The sequence below is a fragment of the Bos taurus genome, chromosome 28 (genome assembly GCF_002263795.3).
Source record: "Bos taurus isolate L1 Dominette 01449 registration number 42190680 breed Hereford chromosome 28, ARS-UCD2.0, whole genome shotgun sequence".
NCBI classification, from domain to species: domain Eukaryota; kingdom Metazoa; phylum Chordata; class Mammalia; order Artiodactyla; family Bovidae; genus Bos; species Bos taurus.
This window is the reverse complement of record NC_037355.1, coordinates 43,540,364-43,556,947: the sequence shown is the minus strand read 5'-3', so window position 1 is coordinate 43,556,947 and position 16,584 is coordinate 43,540,364. Positions and strand designations below refer to the sequence as shown.

The 16,584-nt window shown below is 52.1% G+C and overlaps 1 protein-coding gene across 13 annotated transcripts in view; it reads right to left on the bottom strand.

Annotated features, from left to right (window-relative positions):
• Positions 1-4,302: 4,302 nt before the first annotated feature.
• Positions 4,303-16,584, bottom strand: part of C28H10orf71 (chromosome 28 C10orf71 homolog) — a 51,128-nt gene continuing 38,846 nt past the window's right edge. For 5 of the 13 annotated variants that reach the window (XM_010820753.3, XM_059882722.1, XM_005226628.5 and 2 more), the window contains 2 exons: positions 13,811-13,913; positions 4,303-9,430 (listed from right to left, as the gene is read on the bottom strand). In XM_010820753.3, the coding sequence (XP_010819055.2) occupies positions 4,982-9,286 (4,305 nt within the window). In that variant the 5' untranslated portion in view covers positions 9,287-9,430; positions 13,811-13,913 and the 3' untranslated portion in view covers positions 4,303-4,981. Of the gene's footprint in view, positions 9,431-13,186; positions 13,428-13,810; positions 13,914-16,052; positions 16,167-16,584 lie in introns of those variants that run through there. The other 8 variants (XM_015461091.2, XM_010820758.3, XM_010820757.4 and 5 more) reach the window with 4 other exon arrangements.

Sequence of the window (16,584 nt, the reverse complement as noted above, 5' to 3'; positions counted from 1 at the left end):
CTTTCACAGCAGCTGCACGATTTTACATTGCCACCAGTAATACATAAAATCTTGAGTTTTCCCCACATCCTCACCAACACTTGTTTTCTGTTTTTTTAATTTTATAGTCACTCTCCTAATGGGTCTGAAGTGACACCACATTATGGCTTTCATTTGAATGTCCCCAGTGATTAGTGATATTGAACATTGGTCAAAAGGTTTCCAACAGAGAGGATCCATCCTCTGGGAAGTTGGCAAAGTTGGCAGTGGAAGTGTAGTTAACATGTGTGGATCAGGAGCGATGCGGAGGCCTTTTGAAATCACACTTCCCTGGATGGAGGGCTCTCGGATGTATTCCTAACACAGATACATGACGGGGTATCAGTGCAAGGAAGCACAGAGACAGGGCTTCACTGACGCCAGTGATGTGGAAGGACCACATAAGACAGTTGTGTCCACCGAGAGCGTGTCTGTTATCTGGGCCGAAAGGCTTTCCACGTGCTTAGAGTTCAGATTTTGCCCTGACCTCCCCTCATTTATATGCAATTATTTCACTCATTTGAAAGAATTCATGTGAGTGAAAGCATTCTTTCATGTGGGCAACCTCTGCATAGACTTTGGATTCATGACACTGGCACGCTGCAGCCCCACATGTAACCCGGGGTCTCAAAAGCTGGCATTAGGTCCCTTTTGACTTCCGCATCCATCCCAGTCTTGGGAGAGGGGTCATCAGCTTCTACTGAACATCCCTAGTGACACTGAGCTCAGTTCTCCCCAGGCTACTCGTGCCAAATGTGGAGACAGCTGTCATCATTAGAGGCGCCTTTCTCAGTCAGTGAGTCAGCACCCCCTCAACTCCCACCCTGACATGTAGCTTTCTCTTCCTTCACCCACAGTTACATTGAAAGACAAGAAGACATCAACTTGTTCCCCTAAATCTTCTCCTTTCCAGGCCGGACAGGGGCTGCTAACACTCCTCAAAGTCTGATGTGCAAACGAATCACTAGGGGATCTTTTGGAGATGCAGATGGAGACTCTGGATTTCTAACAAGTGCCCTGGTCTTGTGGAGGTTCCTGGTCCGTGGACCACACTTAGAGACACATGACTGAGGGTTTGAGTGCCCACCTGAGGTGAGAGCTGGGCGTGTGAGTGGGCTCCTCACCCGAGGTGAGAGCTGGGCGTGTGAGTGGGCTCCTCACCCGAGGTGAGAGATGGGCGTGTGAGTGGGCTCCTCACCCCGAGGTGAGAGATGGGTGTGTGAGTGGGCTCCTCACTCCGTGGCTGTTGACTGTGGGAAGTTGCTCCACATCTCCATGCTCTGCTTCCCTTTCGCCAGTGACGCTAATGATGGTCCCTCTCGTAGGTTTGTGGCGAGGTCTGAGGCCAAGCTCCAGGCTCCTCTGTCAGGGGCTGGCACAGCCTGTGTGATGGACATTGTGAGCTCTTGGTCATTCTCCACTGAAGAGCCCTAGGACCTTTGATCATTCACTCAAAGTGCTCCGCATTCTTGTTCCTCCCTGGGAGACGCCTGGAAGAGCCGTCGTCATCGTAAAGGGGCAGCGCACTAGACAGAAGACGCAGGCGTGGCCTTTACCTACAGCTTCCGTAAGCATGTTCACCATTCTCACCACTATGCTATTAAACAGATTGGGAGAAATAGCGCTTTTTCTGGGCAACTCAGGTGAGCGAAGCGTCAGTTCAGAAGCAGTTGAGTTCAGTTGCTCAGTCGTGTCCTACTCTCTGTGACCCCACGGACTGCACCACACCAGGCTTCCCTGTCCATCACCAACTCCTGGCGTTTACTCAAACTCATGTCCATCAAGTTGGCGATGCCATCCAACTATATCAGCAAAGGTCTATTCTACCAGGCTACACTTGGTTCTGTGCTCGTGCTGATTAGAAATGCTAGTGAACAACTAGCTAAAATGAAAGTGAAGTCGCTCAGTCGTGTCCGACTCTTTGCGACCCCGTGGACTGTAGCCTACCAGGCTCCTCCGTCCATGGGATTGTCCAGGCAAGAGTACTGGAGTGGATTGCCATTTCCTTCTCCAGGTGATCTTCCCGACCCAGGAATCGAACCTGGGTCTCCACATTGCAGGCAGATGCTTTACCGTCTGAGCCACCAGGGAAGCCCTGAACAACTAGCTAAGCCAGTACACTTTGATATGGCAAGACAGATGGATTAGTATTTAATACATGTCTATCTTTGTTTGATAGATCAAAGATGGGGAAATTCTTGTTTCCTCATAAGCTGATGCACTGCTTTGTACTTCCTGGGTCAGATCAGGTGTCATTCCCACAAAAGTCCCCTTTTCCCTCCAGGCTGAGCCAGATGCCCTTCAGACCACCGTGCTAAATCCCTTACCATGTGGGCTTGTCTTTCTTCTCTGTCAGATTTGAATTCCCTGGCACAGAGATCAGATCTCATTGTCATGGTATCTTTGGTGCCCAGTGAAGCACCTGGCACAGAGCAGGATCTCTGGAAATGTAACGAGAGGGAGGAAAGAAAAGAATAAAAAAGGATAAGAGTGAGGGATGGGGGGAGGAAGGAAGGAGGCAGCAGTAACTGCCCCCGACCGCCACGCAGAAACAGAAAGGAATCTGCCTGCAAATGAGTTGGTCCTCACTGTCTCCGGAGGCATTATCTGCTTCTAAGCAACTTAGGTCGTTTGCTGTGAGTGCTGGAGGCCTTCCATCCAGCTGACTTGCTGGGGGGCCAGATGCCCAAGGAAGGAATCCTCACTCTAGATCTGTGAGTGGATGCTGCATTTGGGCAGACACGCTTTCCTCTTCTACATCCACAGGGGCAGAGGACTGGGAGCTGCTCTTGATCTCCAAGCATCTATCTTTATGGTTTCAGCTCCATCAATGGCCCTGCTCACGTTGCTCCTCGGCCAGAAAGTGACTGGAGTCCAACGTGTGTCTGCGTTCAGTTGCTTCAGTCGTGTCCAACCCTTTTGACCCTACGGACTGTCGCCCGCCAGTCTCCTCTGTGCATGGGGGTCTCCAGGCAGGAATACTGGAGTGGGTTGCCGTGCCCTCTGTTAGAGGACCTTCTCAATGCAGGGATCAAACCGGCATCTCGCACATCTCCTGCTTTGCAGGAGGATTCTTTACCACTGAGCCACTGGGGAAGCCCGGTGCCCAAATTTGAACTCTCCTTATATAAAGTACATTTTTCTTTGTGGGGACATGGTTACTGTAACTATGGTTATTTTTTAAGTGGGGGACTCTTGTTAGGTAATTCTTTTCCTGGGTCCTAAGAATTTTGAAATGAGATACTATCTTTCCTGTTTGAGTAAGACGGAAAACAAGTGAGAGCATGCTTGTGATTTGTTGGCAGAGCCAAGATTGCAACTTTGTTCTCTTCACTGGCATCCCAGTGAGTGACTCGTGGGAACCGGATTTCTCAGACAACGGCCTGCCTGAGTTCCCGGCTAACCAACCAGCTGACTCACAGGTGTAGACAAGACTCCTGGCATTGGGCTGGGGCCGGGGACTTGTGGAGCATTTTCACAATGAAATTCAGGTGCGATTGTACTTTTGTGGAAAACAAGCAGGTATATAAAACTCTAAGTCCAAATCACAACCCAGAATATGTTTAAAGACCCAGTATCTGTGTGAGTCTGGGACACGGTGAGCTGGGGGCCTCCCCGTCTTCCCAGCCTAGAAATGGCATGTTTGCTAAAGGGTCCAGGGCAATGCAGTCTGTGTGGTCCCCTGGGACGTGAGCAGTGCTGTCCCGACAGCTGTCCCGACAGCTGCCCCTTCTAAACGAGAACGAAGGCACTCTAGCCCCCGTCTTTCCCACAGCACAAAAATTAAGAAGCTTCCGCGGAAGCCCCAGGGAGAGGCCCACGAGGCTGGCCTGATTCTTTCCCAACACGTTGTCCACAGTGGGCATCGGCTTACAGACCCTCACTGCTCTCAGCGGTGCAGAGGCGGTTGCTGCACCCTGTTACCCTGAATTGATTCAGAGTCTTTCCTCCAAATCCCAGAGGGACTCGGGAGGAGTGTGATCTCCTTTTGAGCACACGGCACAGGTACCAGTGATTACATCGGGACTGTCAGGGCCTGACTTGGGTCCCAGTCATCCTTGATGGCGGGTAGGGTCTCCCTCATCTTTGCTGCCCAGTGCTAGGGGAGAGCCTGGCCCAAGAAGGCAGGGACACAGGGACTGTGGTGGGTGAGTGCTGAGGCCACTCTGCTCCGAGTGGAGACCCTGGGTAGCTGCCCAATCATGATGGCAAACCTGGAGGGCATGACTGTTTACTCACCAGCACAGACCCATCTCTGCCACAGAAGAAAGATAAGAGTCCAGGGACAACACCTCATCTGCAAACTTGTTTCACTTTTTACAAGATGATCAGAAAATAGCCTTCAGAGGAAAGTTTCTTCAGTAAAGAAAACCCATTCTATTCAAATAAATATTTCTGCAAGATTGCCTTGGGTTGCTTCTCAGCCATTTCCCCCCTAAGGTGAGCCGGAAGAGCTGCTGGGTCTGAGCGAGGGTGGGGTGGGCCCTGTATGACCTGACCTAGAAGGGGATATGCTGGGCGGTGTGTTGCCAGCCAGGGCTCAGCAGGGTACAGCGTTTCTGGGGGCCTTAGCTGTGCTCAGGCTGTGAGCCGGCCCTTGAGGAGGAGTGGATGGGATGCTGAAGGGAAGGCTTGTTAGGAATCAGGCTGGATACACATGGGTGCTAGGGTCAGGGGAGAAGGACAGGGAGGCAAGGAGGGAGGGAGAAAGGAAGAGGAGTGGGTCCGGGATCCAGGAGCTCTGAAGGGACTCTTTATGTGAGCAGAGCAGCGCCCTCCCAGGGAGGCGAGCCCCTCAGGTTGGGTTTGCTCAGGATCCCAGCTTCCTCACAAATTTTAGGGATCTCAAATGGCTGAGTATGAGTTGATGTGTGTATGTGTGTGTGTGATTGTTCAGGGGGAGAGGGAAGTAGCTTTTCTGGTTTTGTTGTGGGGCCGGGGGCTGGTTTGTCCACTACGATGCTCAAGAAATGCCTTCTGTGGCAAAGTCCTCTAGGTCGTTGGTGGGGATGATGCCCAGGCTTGGAGCATCTCCCCCCTCCTGCCCTGCACTCTGGGGGTGCCCCTCGGGGCGCTGGCCTGCAGAGGGCTGGGTGGGGTTGCTGGGAGCCGCAGAGGGCAGCTGCAGGCCCACCTCGTGGACGCTCTGGGGCCTGAGGCCGGCTGCCTCTGCGGTGTGAGGGCGCTGCCTTAGGAAGGTGGGGGCAGAGAGCTGAGAGGAGCAGCGCAGGGGCATCAGAGCCGTCACGGGCAGGGGCCGGAAGCCGGGGTACAGCACGTAGGGGGCAGCAAGGGCGTCCAGCGGGGTTGGCTCAGGGGAGGCCCCCTCAGAGGATGGGATGGAGACCTTGACGTATTTGCCTGTCTCTGGGTCATAGAAGGTCTTGATTTTCACCTGGAGCGGCAGATCGAAGACAAAGTACTCTCCAGACTGGGGGTCCTGGAGGACCTTCTGGGTGGCAGGGTAAGGGGGCTGGGGTGTAAGCGACTGGGGCCCCCCAGGCCTCCTCTGGACTGGCTCTGAAAGGGCTGACACCGAGTGGCGGTGCGCGGGAGGGGGCAGGGCGCGGACCACGGGGAGCCTGGGGCGGGGCCTCTCTCCGGGGGACAGCGGCCGTCGCTCTGAGTCCTCAGGGTTCAGCTTTTCTTCCCGGCGTTCTCCATGCTTCTCCTGTGGCTGGTCGATCTTTCTCCTCTTGCTTGCCAGCTTCTTTGCCCGCCGCAGGGCCTTCTCTGTTTTGGGCGGGACTGCAGGTGGCTTGCCAGCCGCCCTCTCCAGCTGAGCAGGAGGCTCTGGCTTCTCCAGGAGGCTAGCCGAGCTGGTGGCCACGTCCAGCAGTGAGCCTCTTGGAGAAAGCGTCCTGAGGTCTTCGGCTGATGGCTCCAGCTGGGGGTCGGAGCCAGGCTCCCACGCAAGGGCATGCGTCAGGTCTTCCCTCCGGGCCACCCTGCCAGGGCTGGGGCTGGCCCAGGGGCTGCTGCGCGGAGGCTCCCCTGGCAGCAGGCCAGGCTCACTGAGGGCCTGGGAAGCATCGTCCCAAATGCTGCTGGCAGCAGGGGAGCATGCACTGTTCTCCTCCAGGGAGCTGGCATTGGGGGAAGCCGCCAGCTCACCGGTGACCCATCTTCTCCCCGGGGGCCCTGCTCTGGGAGTCGATAAAAAGTGACTATTGAAGCCTTGCACCTGCTCTTCCCAAAAAGCCCCCAGCTGCTGTGGGGGTAGCTGGTCTTCTGGGTCATCTTCCGGCAAAGTTATGGTGGGGATGCACCTTGGAGCGTCCAGCTTCACCGGGTCTGTGGAACCGCTCTTGCAGTTGTTCACCGTAACTTTCTGTGTGGCCTTTTGGGGTGGCTTCAGCCCCTGGCCCTCTCCTGTGAGTGGAGAAGATGGAACATGCCACTTTGGGGCTGCCTGGGAGGCCTCCGGCCTGGTGGCGCTGGGCACCCTCTCTTGGCCCTCCAGCCCCTCACAGGCCACGCCCTTCACGTGTGTGCCCCGGGCACTGGTGGGTGTCAGCGTGCTGGGCATTTCCTGGCTCTCAGGGGCACAGAGACCAGCATCCCCGCCCCAGCCTGGCCTTGGCAGTTCTTCTTCTTTGTGGCCACTGCCCAGTGGGGACTCCGAGGACACGGACCTCAAGAGGGGCAGCATGATGGGTTTGATCACGGGGGTGGCCCTCAGCGTGTTGTCTTTAATTGTGAAGAGTATGTGCTTGTTTGAAGTGGAACCTGGTGAAGGGGCGAGGCCTCCGGCATGTGGCAGAGCTGTGTCTGACTTACTTCCCCCGGTCCCAGTGCGTCTGAAATCAGCTTCCTCCCTCGGCGCCTTCCTGGGGCTACCTCCTGGCAAACTTTCTTCTTCTGGCAAGGATTCCCGCTTGCTGTGCTCCTCCACGCACGCATTCCCATTACTCACGGCACCGTACTCTAGCTCATCTTCCTCCATCACTTTCTCCTGCTCATCCTTCCAACCGTCACCTGCATTCATGTTGTTCCTGCCGTCTTCCTGCTGGGTCTCCGCGAACCACGTCTTCTGCTGATCCTCAAACGAGGCAAAGGACTGATCCGAAGAGCTGGTGCTGAATTTGGCCTTACTTTTGAGGCCTGGCATAAAATCAGACTGGCTGTCGCTATAAAACACATCTTCCTCCTCGGGAGAAAGGGGCCCTGGGGAGAATTTCGGGTTGAAGTTTGGATTCTGAAGTCCTGCCTGTCTCTCGGGTTCTGTCTCTTGAGAGATGGATCTCAAGAATCCATTCTCTAGGCCGGAGGTCTTTTGGGTCTCTGCAGCCTTCCCTGCCTCAGGGTCTTCGCTGCAAAGCTTCAGGGACAGATGTTTCCTGTGGAGGCGTTGCCTGGAGTCTGAACGCCAGCTGGGCCTGGCATCATGCATCTCTGATTCTCCATTGGTATCATCCTTCTCATAGTTGTTCCTGTTGGCAGCCTCGCCGTTGACACAGAAGGGGGCTTTGGTGATAATTGATGGTGAGGTGGGAGTTAGGTAGGTGTCTGCAGAGGCTGCATCAGGGTCAGCTTTGGGGTCCTTCTGGGTACTGGTGAGTGGCACAGAAGGGCTGTCATCTGGTGTCTCCTTAGAGAACTCATCTGGAGGGTTTTCCTCGAGCCCATTGGGAAGGAGTCCGCCGTTGCTCAGGGATTCTTGGTTGCCTCTGGTTTTCTCATCTGGGCCTTTCATGAGAGGCGAGGGACTGTATGTGCTTTTCACACGCTTCCGCACATCTTTGAGGTTGAACAGCAGGCTGGGGGCTTTAGATTTGTAGCTGTCCCGGGACTGACAATCACTGGGATCCTTCTCTTGGTATCCATTTAGCTGTCCTGGGGGTGTAGGGGTTATCTCCGCTGGCTGGCTGTCAGACGACTCCAGGACCTGTTTGGTGGGTATGACAGGGGTCAGAAGCTTACTGATGTTGAAAGGAGGATCGTAATGCTCGTGGGGCTCCACAGGCATATCAAGAGCATCCTTTTCTGGAAACTGCACCTGGGGATTGTGCTTTGTATACAAGGCTGGGCCTCTCCAGTTTGTCTGTTTCTTCTCTTCCGAAGCATCTTGTAGATTGTCTTTCCCTCCCTTGCCAGGCTTTGGTTTCCTCCAGGGGGCATGGGTCGGTTTCAACGGAGGAGGGTCAGCCTGTGAGCTGGAAGCTTTTTCTTCCATAGCAAATATCTGGGCTCCCAAATCCCTCGACACCCAGGTTCCAGATGTGGAGAGAGTCCCTGCAGCCATCTTGTTCTCTTCCTGACTGCAGTTGGCCCGGACATGGCAGGGGGAGGTTTTTTGCTCAGATGCCGGGGGCTCTCTTAACAAGGGCGTGTCCTCATAACGCTTGAGAGCCTTGCTTTCTGGGACAGCGTCAGCAGCATCCTTTCTCTCGGGTAGCCTCGGCTGGTGGGCATTCCATGACTCAAAAGCACTGTTTTCACTATGGAGAAAGGTCCCTTTGCGAGCCCACTCCTGGCCCCTTCCAGGCTCACTGGTGGCCGCCTTGTGGGCAGGAGAGGGGAACTTTGGCTCGAATGAATTGGCTGCATGTTCAGATGTTGGGAGGAAGCTGTTGGGGCCGTGACTGGCCATTTCAGGATTCTTGGGGGCTTCCTGCTCCCCGTGCTTCCGGCCAGGCTGGTGGCTGGCCTGATGGGTGCTGGAGACTTCGGCAGGCACCCTCCTGACAGTCAGAAAGGCAGAATCGAAGCAGAAGTTGACGCCACTTTCCGGAAGAGGGGCAAATTTGGGGGGATTTTTGAGAGCTGGGGGCTTGCTGGTAGGAGGCCCGCTGTCACAGCGCTGGCTCTCGGTCCTGTCGAAAGATTTGATCAGAGATGACACTTTGGAAATAGGCTTGTTGCTGCTCCTCAGGCCAGAAACTGGCACTTCCAGTCGCCTCTGGGCTGGTGTCAGTGGGGAGCTGCTTTTGGGGTACTTTTCCTCCCCTTGAACATACTTGGGCAGCTGTTGGAATGTGGCCGCCCAGCCTGCATGCTCAGTGCCTTGGGATGGTAACTGACTCCAGATGCCGCTTTTCCTGTGTGTGTGGCTCACCGTCCCCTGGTGAAAATTCCCAAACACCTGGCGGGTGATATCCGGGGACAGGGCCAGGTCGGAGTCATGGAAGGATGCGTCCTCTGAGATGCACAAGCTCCGGAACGCGCGGTCCGTGAGGCTGCTCACCTCCTTGTCTGCATCGTCCAGCACACTGCCAATGCTTGAGGAGTCACTGAAGCCGTCCATGCACTTCTTGCTGCCCTGCATCGTCCGCCAGCCAGCAAGCCTGTCCCTGTCAGCCAGTGGGTGCCTCTGGGGATGATTTCAGAAGGGTTGGATGCAGCTCTCTTCCCACAAAACTAGAGCTTCCTGATGATCAGATGCAATTGCAAAGTGGGAATTTCTTTTTCTCTGCAAAGGAAAGAAGTGCAGGGTATGAATATGATACCCAACTTAGTGGCATCATATAAGATGACACGCCGCTGTGGGTGGGCAAGGGTGCCTGTGATGGTTGTTTTTACGTGTCAGCCTGGCTGGACCACGATGCCCAGGTTTTGGCCAAATGCCAGTGAAGCAGTTTATACTGCTTTAAAGGCCCACAATGTGAGTGGGCCTTGTCCACAAGGCTGAGAAGCCCTGAGCAGTAGGCAATCCTACTTCTAGGCTTTGGACAGGACTTGCAACATCAACTCCCCCTCAGGTGTCCAGCGTGTTGGCCTGCCTGCAGATAGTAGACTTGCCAGCCCCATTGTGACATGAGCCAGTTGCTTACAGTAAGCTCTTTCTCCCTCCATGTGCATATACATACATATATACACATGGGTGTGTGTGTGTGTGTATATATATAAATAATAGGATATGTGTGTGTGTGTGTGTGTGTGTGCATTTATGCATGTGTATATGTGTGTATTGGTTCTGTTCCTCTGGAGAACCCTGACTAATACAGTGCCTCAAGTGCAGATGTGTCATTTTTGCAGAGAGCTTCCCTGGCATTCCATGTTTCCTCCTCGCCACCTGTCACAGTGCCCGGTTTATTTCCTCTGTGGTCCCGAGCACAATCTAAAATAAAATGCACTTCTTTCTTGACCAGCCTCCGCTTAGCCTATAAGAACCAGGTGCTCAGGAGCCACTAGACTGTCTGCTTGCTGACTGCCCTGGTCCCAGAGCCACCCCAAGCGGGCACAGACCCTACAGCCTGCCTCGCCTGGGATCCTTCGCTCTCCAACGTGCCCTTGGGTGTGGCCAGAGGGAGGTGCTGGTAGGAGCCTGGACTGAGGGGGACCCAGCAGGCCAGGCATTTCCGTCCCTCTGCTTGCTTCCTGCTCTGACTGTGGGTGGGGTCCGGGCAGTACTGCAGTCTTCTCTAACTACGGCCCCTCCCCGGGCTCTGATTCTCCCTGCTGCCCTTACCCGGCTGTCACTTCCCGAATGACTCCACCTCCTGGGGTCTCCCCGTTTCTGCCCACACCTCTGTCATCACTTCTGAATGACTCCACCTCCTGGGGTCTCCCCCTTTCTGCCCCACCTCTGTTATAGCCCCTTCATTACATTCTCCTTCCTTTTAAAATTGTGGTGACGTACACAGGACACAGAGTTCACTCTTAACCATTGTAAGTGTGCGCTTCAGTAGTATTACGTGCTTTCATACTGTTGTGCAGTCACCACCACCATCCATCTGCAGAACTTTCTCATCTTGCAAACTGAACTCCGTACCCACTGAATAATAACCCCCATTCTCTTCTCCCCAAACCCCTAGAAACTACCATTCTTTTATCTGTATCCACGAATTTGACTACTCTAAGGTACCTAATTTGAGGGGAATCGGACAGCATTTATCTTTTTGTGACCAATTTATTCACTTAGCATCATATCCTCAAGGGTCATCCATGCTGTAACATGTGTCAGAATTTCCTTCCTTTTTAAGAGAACGTTGCATTGTATGCATATGTCACATTTTGTTTATCCATTCATCTGTCAGTTGACACCGAGTTCGCTTCCAGTTTTTGGCTGTTGTGAATAATGCTGCTATGAACATGGGTGTCTGAATGTCTGTTTAAGATCCTGCTTTCAGTTTTGGGGGGCACATACTCAGAGATGGAATCGATGGGCCACATGGTCATTCTAGTTTTAATTTTTTGAGGAGTCTTTATACTATTTTCCACATGAGCTGTGTCATTTTGTACACCTGCCAACAGTGAGCAGGAGTTCCAATTTTTGGTTTTTTTTCCAATTTCTGTTTTGTTTTTTTTCCCTGATAGATGTGGTTGCGGTTGTTTAGTCACTCAGTTATGTCCCGCTCTTTGCGACTCCATGGACTACATCACGCCAGGCTTCCCTGTCCTTCACTCTCTCCTGGAGTTTGCTCAAACTCACGTCCACTGAGTCGATGATGTTGTTGTTTTTTTTTACAGTAGCCATCCTAACATGCGTGAGGTGGTTCACTGCATTCCCTCCTGGATTCTTCGCGAGGATGCTGCTTCCTGACGGGGAGCCTGATCACTACCAGGGGTACATACCTCCGAAGCCTAGAGCAGGCCTGGCCAGGGCCGGGGCGAGTATGTCAAACGTTAGATAAAATACCAGGTATGGACCCTAGACTGGGCTCCAGTGGGGGGCATTTGGACAGTGAACTTCCAGCAGGGTGCTGTGAGCCTCAGCTGCCAGGTGATACACTCACACAGCCTCCCCACTCATGTTAGCAGAGGAGGCTGGAGAGGCGGCACGCCCTGCTAGCCTGGCCGGCCTGCACAGTAAGCACGGGGCCTGAACAGGTCTGCTAGGGATGGAGGATGAAGATGCTCCACCAGGGTGGCAGGGCCGCAGGTCGGGAGTCCCAAGTCCCATCCTGGCTCCTCAGAGAAGGCCACCTACAGGGTGTCCCACTATGGCCGATGCCACCATGCCGGCCGCACTGATCTGATCCCAGAGGCCGGCCTTCCTCGGAGGTTTCTCCTCCTGTCTCTGGACCACAGCACTCTGGTAGGCTTCTAATGCTGATTTGTGGGCAGGCTGACTTCTTTTTATGAATGAAAGGGCTGAGTTGGGGCTGCCAGAGAAAGTAAAGGACCTCAAGTTCTAGTAAACTGGATGAGCTGATGAGGCGCCACTGACTGGCCCTGGAAAAGACTGTCCTTATGTGCCTTGAAAATCTGCGCTCTTGCTCCCCAGAAAGAATAGTAAGTGCCGTTTAGGAGGCACTTGAAGGGGAGAGCTGCAGCCTAGCCCCCTCACCTGGCCTACCTCACCCCATCCCCATCCCCTGTTCCCTTGTCTACTTTGGCTCAAAAACCTGCAGAAGCTAATGCTCATCATCTCAGACCCCCACACAGCTACTCCTGACCACAGGGGTTGGAAGCATTCTGACGTCTGGGGAAATGATTGCCTTTCTGATCAAAGGAACGATCCCCATCGTCTCCGCTCTCTTCGTGCCCTTTCTTCTCGCTTTATTGCACACAAGAAGCCTGAAACTGTATTCGTTTGATCCCCTGGAGTAGGAAAGAGCAACCCACTTCAGTATTCTTGACTGGAGAATTTCATGGACAGACAAGCCTGATAGGCTACAGTCCATGGGATCGCAGAGTGTTGGACAGCACTGAGCGACTGAGTGCGCGCTCACACACACACACACACACACACACACACACACACACACACACGCACAGACACACACAGTTCAACTTGTAACACTGAGGTGTTCACTTTGCAACCCTGAGGGAGAAACAATGCTGACTCAAGGTCAATTTGCTGAGGACCACCTGGTGGACAAAAGAACATTCCTGAGTCCTTGATGACACTGCAGGGCTGTGAGCCTGGGCCAGAACCACCCCCTCCTCTGGAATCTGTGTTATTGGGGTGAGTTAGGGGCCCTCCGTGGCTTCAGCCACTGTAAGTCAAGTTTTCTGTATCTTGAGGTCTTAACAATAGAGTCAGGGAGTCTTCTGGTATCCTGAATGCTGGGGTTTTGACCTCAATAAGACTGAACTCAGTAACACTGGGCTTTCTCTACTTCCACAATAGCATGGAAATAGGATACTTGGGGATCCAATTAGAATCTTAGAGTTAAGTAAACACCCCCAGTCAATTAAATACCACCTACTACTAGCAGATACTTATTATTTTTTAAACACTCATCTTCCATCCCCTCCTTTGAGCAAGAACACTTGATACCTTTTGGGAAGTTTCCTCCACTCTTGGCCTTCAGTCTTCATGGGGCTGAAAGTCAAGGAGCCTGCAGAGACCTCTCAGAGCTAAGGGTGCATGTGAGACCCAAGGCAGCCTATGGCACGCTTTCTCCTGGAGCGATGTAAGGATGAAGCCTCCCTGCCCATCTTTGTCAGCGGCAGCACCTTCTTTGTGTCCTTTCCCGGCTTGGAACTTCAGCCTTCACCTTGAGTCTACAAGGGTTCCTATTTCCTTTTAGTACTTATCTGTTTCTGATTTATTTGTCTAGTTTCTGTTTCTATTGCATGTGACCAAAAAACCCAAAATGATCTAGGGTTTGTGTCAGAATTCCAAACAGTTAACGAAAGCTGATCACTGGTACTTAGAGTATTCAGAAAATAACCACATTCCTTCTGCCTCAGGAGAAAAGAGATCTCCCTCTTGCTGGCTTCATTCAGATACTTTCTTCCACTCTTACTTGACTGACCTGGGTTCAATGGGATGATCATAAAGTTGGCTTCAGCTTCCCCACTCCCACCCGCTAATCTCCCAGATACCCGGTGGAACCTTCAGCAGAGTAACTCAAACTGAAGAGGTGTCCAGGGCCCGGCTCTTGGATTAGTTCCGTACCTGCTACAGGAGTGGGAGCTGCAGGTGCCTGCCTTGTTGCGTTTTAGGATCTGTAGTTTTAAAACTTCTTTTCACGCTGACGTTTGCTGACATTGCTACCCATCTAGAGAGAAGAAAAGTGATCTTGTTGGAACCCCTCAGGCCAAAAAACCAAGCAGGTATTCAGTGCAAAAGATACCTTTAAATGTCAGTAATACAATTGGCTTTCAATTTTAGTTTTAATTTCACATTTGAACTCAACAAAATTCCAAATATAGGCAAGGTGGTTTTATATCCCTTCCAGTGATCATGAATTTGTGTCTGGCCCAAGAAACCTTAAGGAACCTGCTTCAAGCCTTTGGGATTTTTAATATGACTGGCTTAGTTGTGAATCACTTTTTGCTAGTTACATTGGCCCAAAGGCCCTTTTCCCCTGTGAATTAATAACTCAGGTTTTGCAGTAAAGAGAACTAGAGTGGTTGAACTTGAATCCACTCACAAGGAAGAAGTGTTCAATTCATTGTTGGCAGAAGACTTGGATATCTGTTTTGACAGCTAAAAGAACCCAAAAGCTGCCCAGGAGGATTTTAAGAGTATTCAGAGTGAAGTGTGAACTAGTTAAAATAAATTCACTGTGCACACTATAAATGCAGACCACCGGGGCTTCCAGAAGCCTGTCCTCATCTTGTAGCTCCTGGATATTCATCCAGTCCGCAGTGGTTTATTAATAATATTAATAATCATGATAGCTCAACTTTGCGGAGCGCATGTCTTTGGAGATGCCCAGAGGCACTTTGTGCTGCTCACTATCTGGTTAGCCCCCTCCCCGATACCGAGGCCATCCTTCGTGTCCTGACCACGCTCTGGGTTCACCTTTTCCATAGCTCATGCCATACTGTCACCCATCATAACCCATGTGTCGTAGGAATGATGGTTGCTTCATTCGCTCCTCAGTTAGAAAATTCCATGAGTCCAGGAAGGGAGTCTTATTTGCTCTCATGTACCAAACATACCAACACAGAAGCCAGATAAATGTTTGTGGCAATGCTCTGAATTGGGTGTCTTCAATTTGAATTTTGATGGAGGGCTAGCAGACACAGAAAAGAAACGAGAGAGAGAGAGAGAGAGAGAAGTTCTATTGAGCAGGACCCGTGGCCTTGGGTCTTAAGGTGGTTTGGAAAGCTCAGATTTGTGTCACTAACTAGAGAGCACACTCCTGTCTGCAGCTTCCCCTGGGTGCAACTTCGGGATGAGGGTAAAATCAGTGCATGTCACGTATGGACAAGACAGAGGTGCAGAAGGCCATGCTGCCCTTTATTCTGTGGACATTTAGGGAGCCATCGCTCTGTGCTGGGGGTCACAGACTCACTGTCATTGCTGCTGAAACACATTTTTCAGAGGCCAGCACAAAACCATCCTCCTCCCTGCTTTCGACTGTTTGAAGGAAGCCAACCTCAGTGGCTGAAAAGTCTGGCTCATAAGAGCATTTTCCAGGTGAAAGAGTGCAGTTTCCCTCAGGCAACACAAATAAGGCAAAACAGCATACTCTCAAATCATGCTGTAAACAAGGCCTTGGAATCTGCCTTGATGAATATATAGAAACAAGAATGAATATTTATTCATGGTGTGGTAAGTTCCTATTTATGTCTATGCCTTCAAAATCAATTTGTTCTTTTGAATGCTTCCTGACTCCTCACCCCCTATTATTCCCTTGACTCGTTTACTCTGCCTTTAGTCTCCCCTTCCCCAAGGGATTGCCCAAGGGGGAACTTGGCTCCTCATCTGACTTAACTTCTAAGGTGCAATCAAGACCGTTGGCCACTATCTTCCTGGGAAGCTCTCCCATCTTGATTTGGGAGATGTACATACTTTACATCTCAGCCTAATGGTTCATCCCTTATCTTCCTCTCCTGGACGGTTGGATTTCCCCTGCACCTGGCCCCGGGACCTCTTCTCCTCTCCCTTGATGGGCTCACCAGGGGATTTTAGCCACACTCGTGGTTGCCACGAGCTTCCATGCATTGATGGCATGTCCAGGCCAGGTCACCTGTCTGGGCCCAGCCTCTGTCTCCATCTGTCCCCTGAACAGCTCCACAGGCTCACACACTTAATATGGAACCCACGACCTTTCCACAGGCCAGTTCTTCCTTTGAGGGGCTCGGAAATCTGACTCCCTGTGACTGCTCCCTCTCCCTCTTCCATGCCTTCCCTAAACCGAGCCATTTCCAGGTCCCACAAGTCTCATCTCTGAAAGGCCTCTTACCCGCTGCACATGATTCCCATCGCCATGGTCCCCGTGTGGCCTCAGCTGCTGTCACGTCTCCCTTTGGTGATGGCAGGAGCCCATTGTCATTCTCTGCACCACTCCCAGAAGCAGCTTTTAAAGAACAAACCTGTTCATGTCAACCTCTAGTTTAGAACTGCCTAATGACTTCCCAGTTTGAAAGAAGGAAAATCAATCTCCTTAAACAAGTCTCCCTTTCCATCCTTATCTTGGACTATTTTTCTCTTCATGCTTGGCTTTCCAGCCACCCTGGACTTTTACCAGCTTCTTTGATATGCCATGCTACCTCCTGCCTCAGGGTCTTTGCACAGGTTGTTCCCTCTGCTTAGAGTTCTTTGACTCCACCTTTCTCCTGTTAACTGCGTAACTCCTATGCATACTTCAGAACCCACCTCACAAGCCCCTTCAATAAGGCAGATTCCTCAGGCTAAGTCTCTCTGCTGTCTGCTTTCGCACCACGCTATACCCCTCTCCTCTGAAGTACTTATTATAATTGTAATTATGTATTTAA